This window comes from Loa loa (assembly GCF_000183805.2).
Source record: "Loa loa unplaced genomic scaffold supercont3.3475, whole genome shotgun sequence".
Lineage (NCBI taxonomy): Eukaryota > Metazoa > Nematoda > Chromadorea > Rhabditida > Onchocercidae > Loa > Loa loa.
In genome coordinates this window covers 1-993 of record NW_018111653.1, presented here as the reverse complement: position 1 = coordinate 993, position 993 = coordinate 1, and the positions used below count along the sequence as shown (strand labels likewise).

The 993-nt window shown below is 36.6% G+C and overlaps 1 protein-coding gene across 1 annotated transcript; it reads right to left on the bottom strand.

Annotated features, from left to right (window-relative positions):
* Nucleotides 1–164: 164 nt before the first annotated feature.
* LOAG_15988 (hypothetical protein) lies at nucleotides 165–413 on the bottom strand (the record flags this gene model as incomplete). The annotated part of the gene is made up of 1 exon (XM_003151476.1): nucleotides 165–413. One exon carries the CDS (start codon nucleotides 411–413, stop codon nucleotides 165–167), a length of 249 nt encoding a protein of 82 aa, XP_003151524.1.
* Nucleotides 414–993: the final 580 nt, after the last annotated feature.

The window sequence follows — 993 nt, the reverse complement described above, 5'->3', positions numbered from 1 at the left end:
TCTCGAGGAGTTTCATGTTCGTCCAACAATACGATTTCTCCTATTCGCGGGGAGCGATTCTCCGTAACTTAAGAATTCACGTGCTCTTTCTGGATTCATTCCCTGTCAAGTACTCTGTTTTCCATAATTCTCAAAATGTGTCAACTACTTTGAGTGTAGTTTTCCTAATATTTAATTAGTCGTTCTGTCGTGTTCAACGTTCCTGACATGTATTCATTCCGGTTTTTGTTAATTGTCGGTATAGCTATGCAGGCATTGGACTGGATGAAATCTACTGGGCATATTACCATATTATCGTCAGAATTGGCACATGATAGTGGTTGAATGTTTAAGATGCTTAATGTATCTATCTCCACATATAAAGTTATGAATTCTTTTTCCCACAGTAGCTTCCTTCTGATGGCTTTTCTCATAGTTCTTTTTTTTAGTGCGAACGATTCATACATGACGCTGCCATGGCAAGTACTCTGCATATTTATCTTATAATTCGTTATAATACAGTAAATTTATTCTTGAACAATATGTCATTAAGAGCCAATGTATTCTGAAGTAGTGTCCAGAATGATCGTCACGAAATCTTCACTAATAGACGATGTTAAAGAGTGTCTATGAGTATTTTTTTAAACACTGAACGAAGAAAAAAATGACGAAACGCTCAATGGTTGATGACTTAACAACAGCGCCTTTTATACTTCCGCAGCGGAATCCTGGGAGTATATCCTGCCCAATATTAGTGGCCCAATATTAGTGCTCTATATTCCACATTTCTCGAGTGCTGCAGACGAAGAACTGACTGGGACAGACAATGAGAAGAATTCATGACATTCACAAAAATAGCATTCGCAAAATACTTCTAAAAATTAACATTTAAATCGGCTGATATAATAATGATCTCACTTCATGTGATATAATGATGATTAGGTAACTGTCATTTGGCAAGTTACCGGCAAGTTACCAGGATAAGTACTCGGCATGTTAATCTTGCAATATATT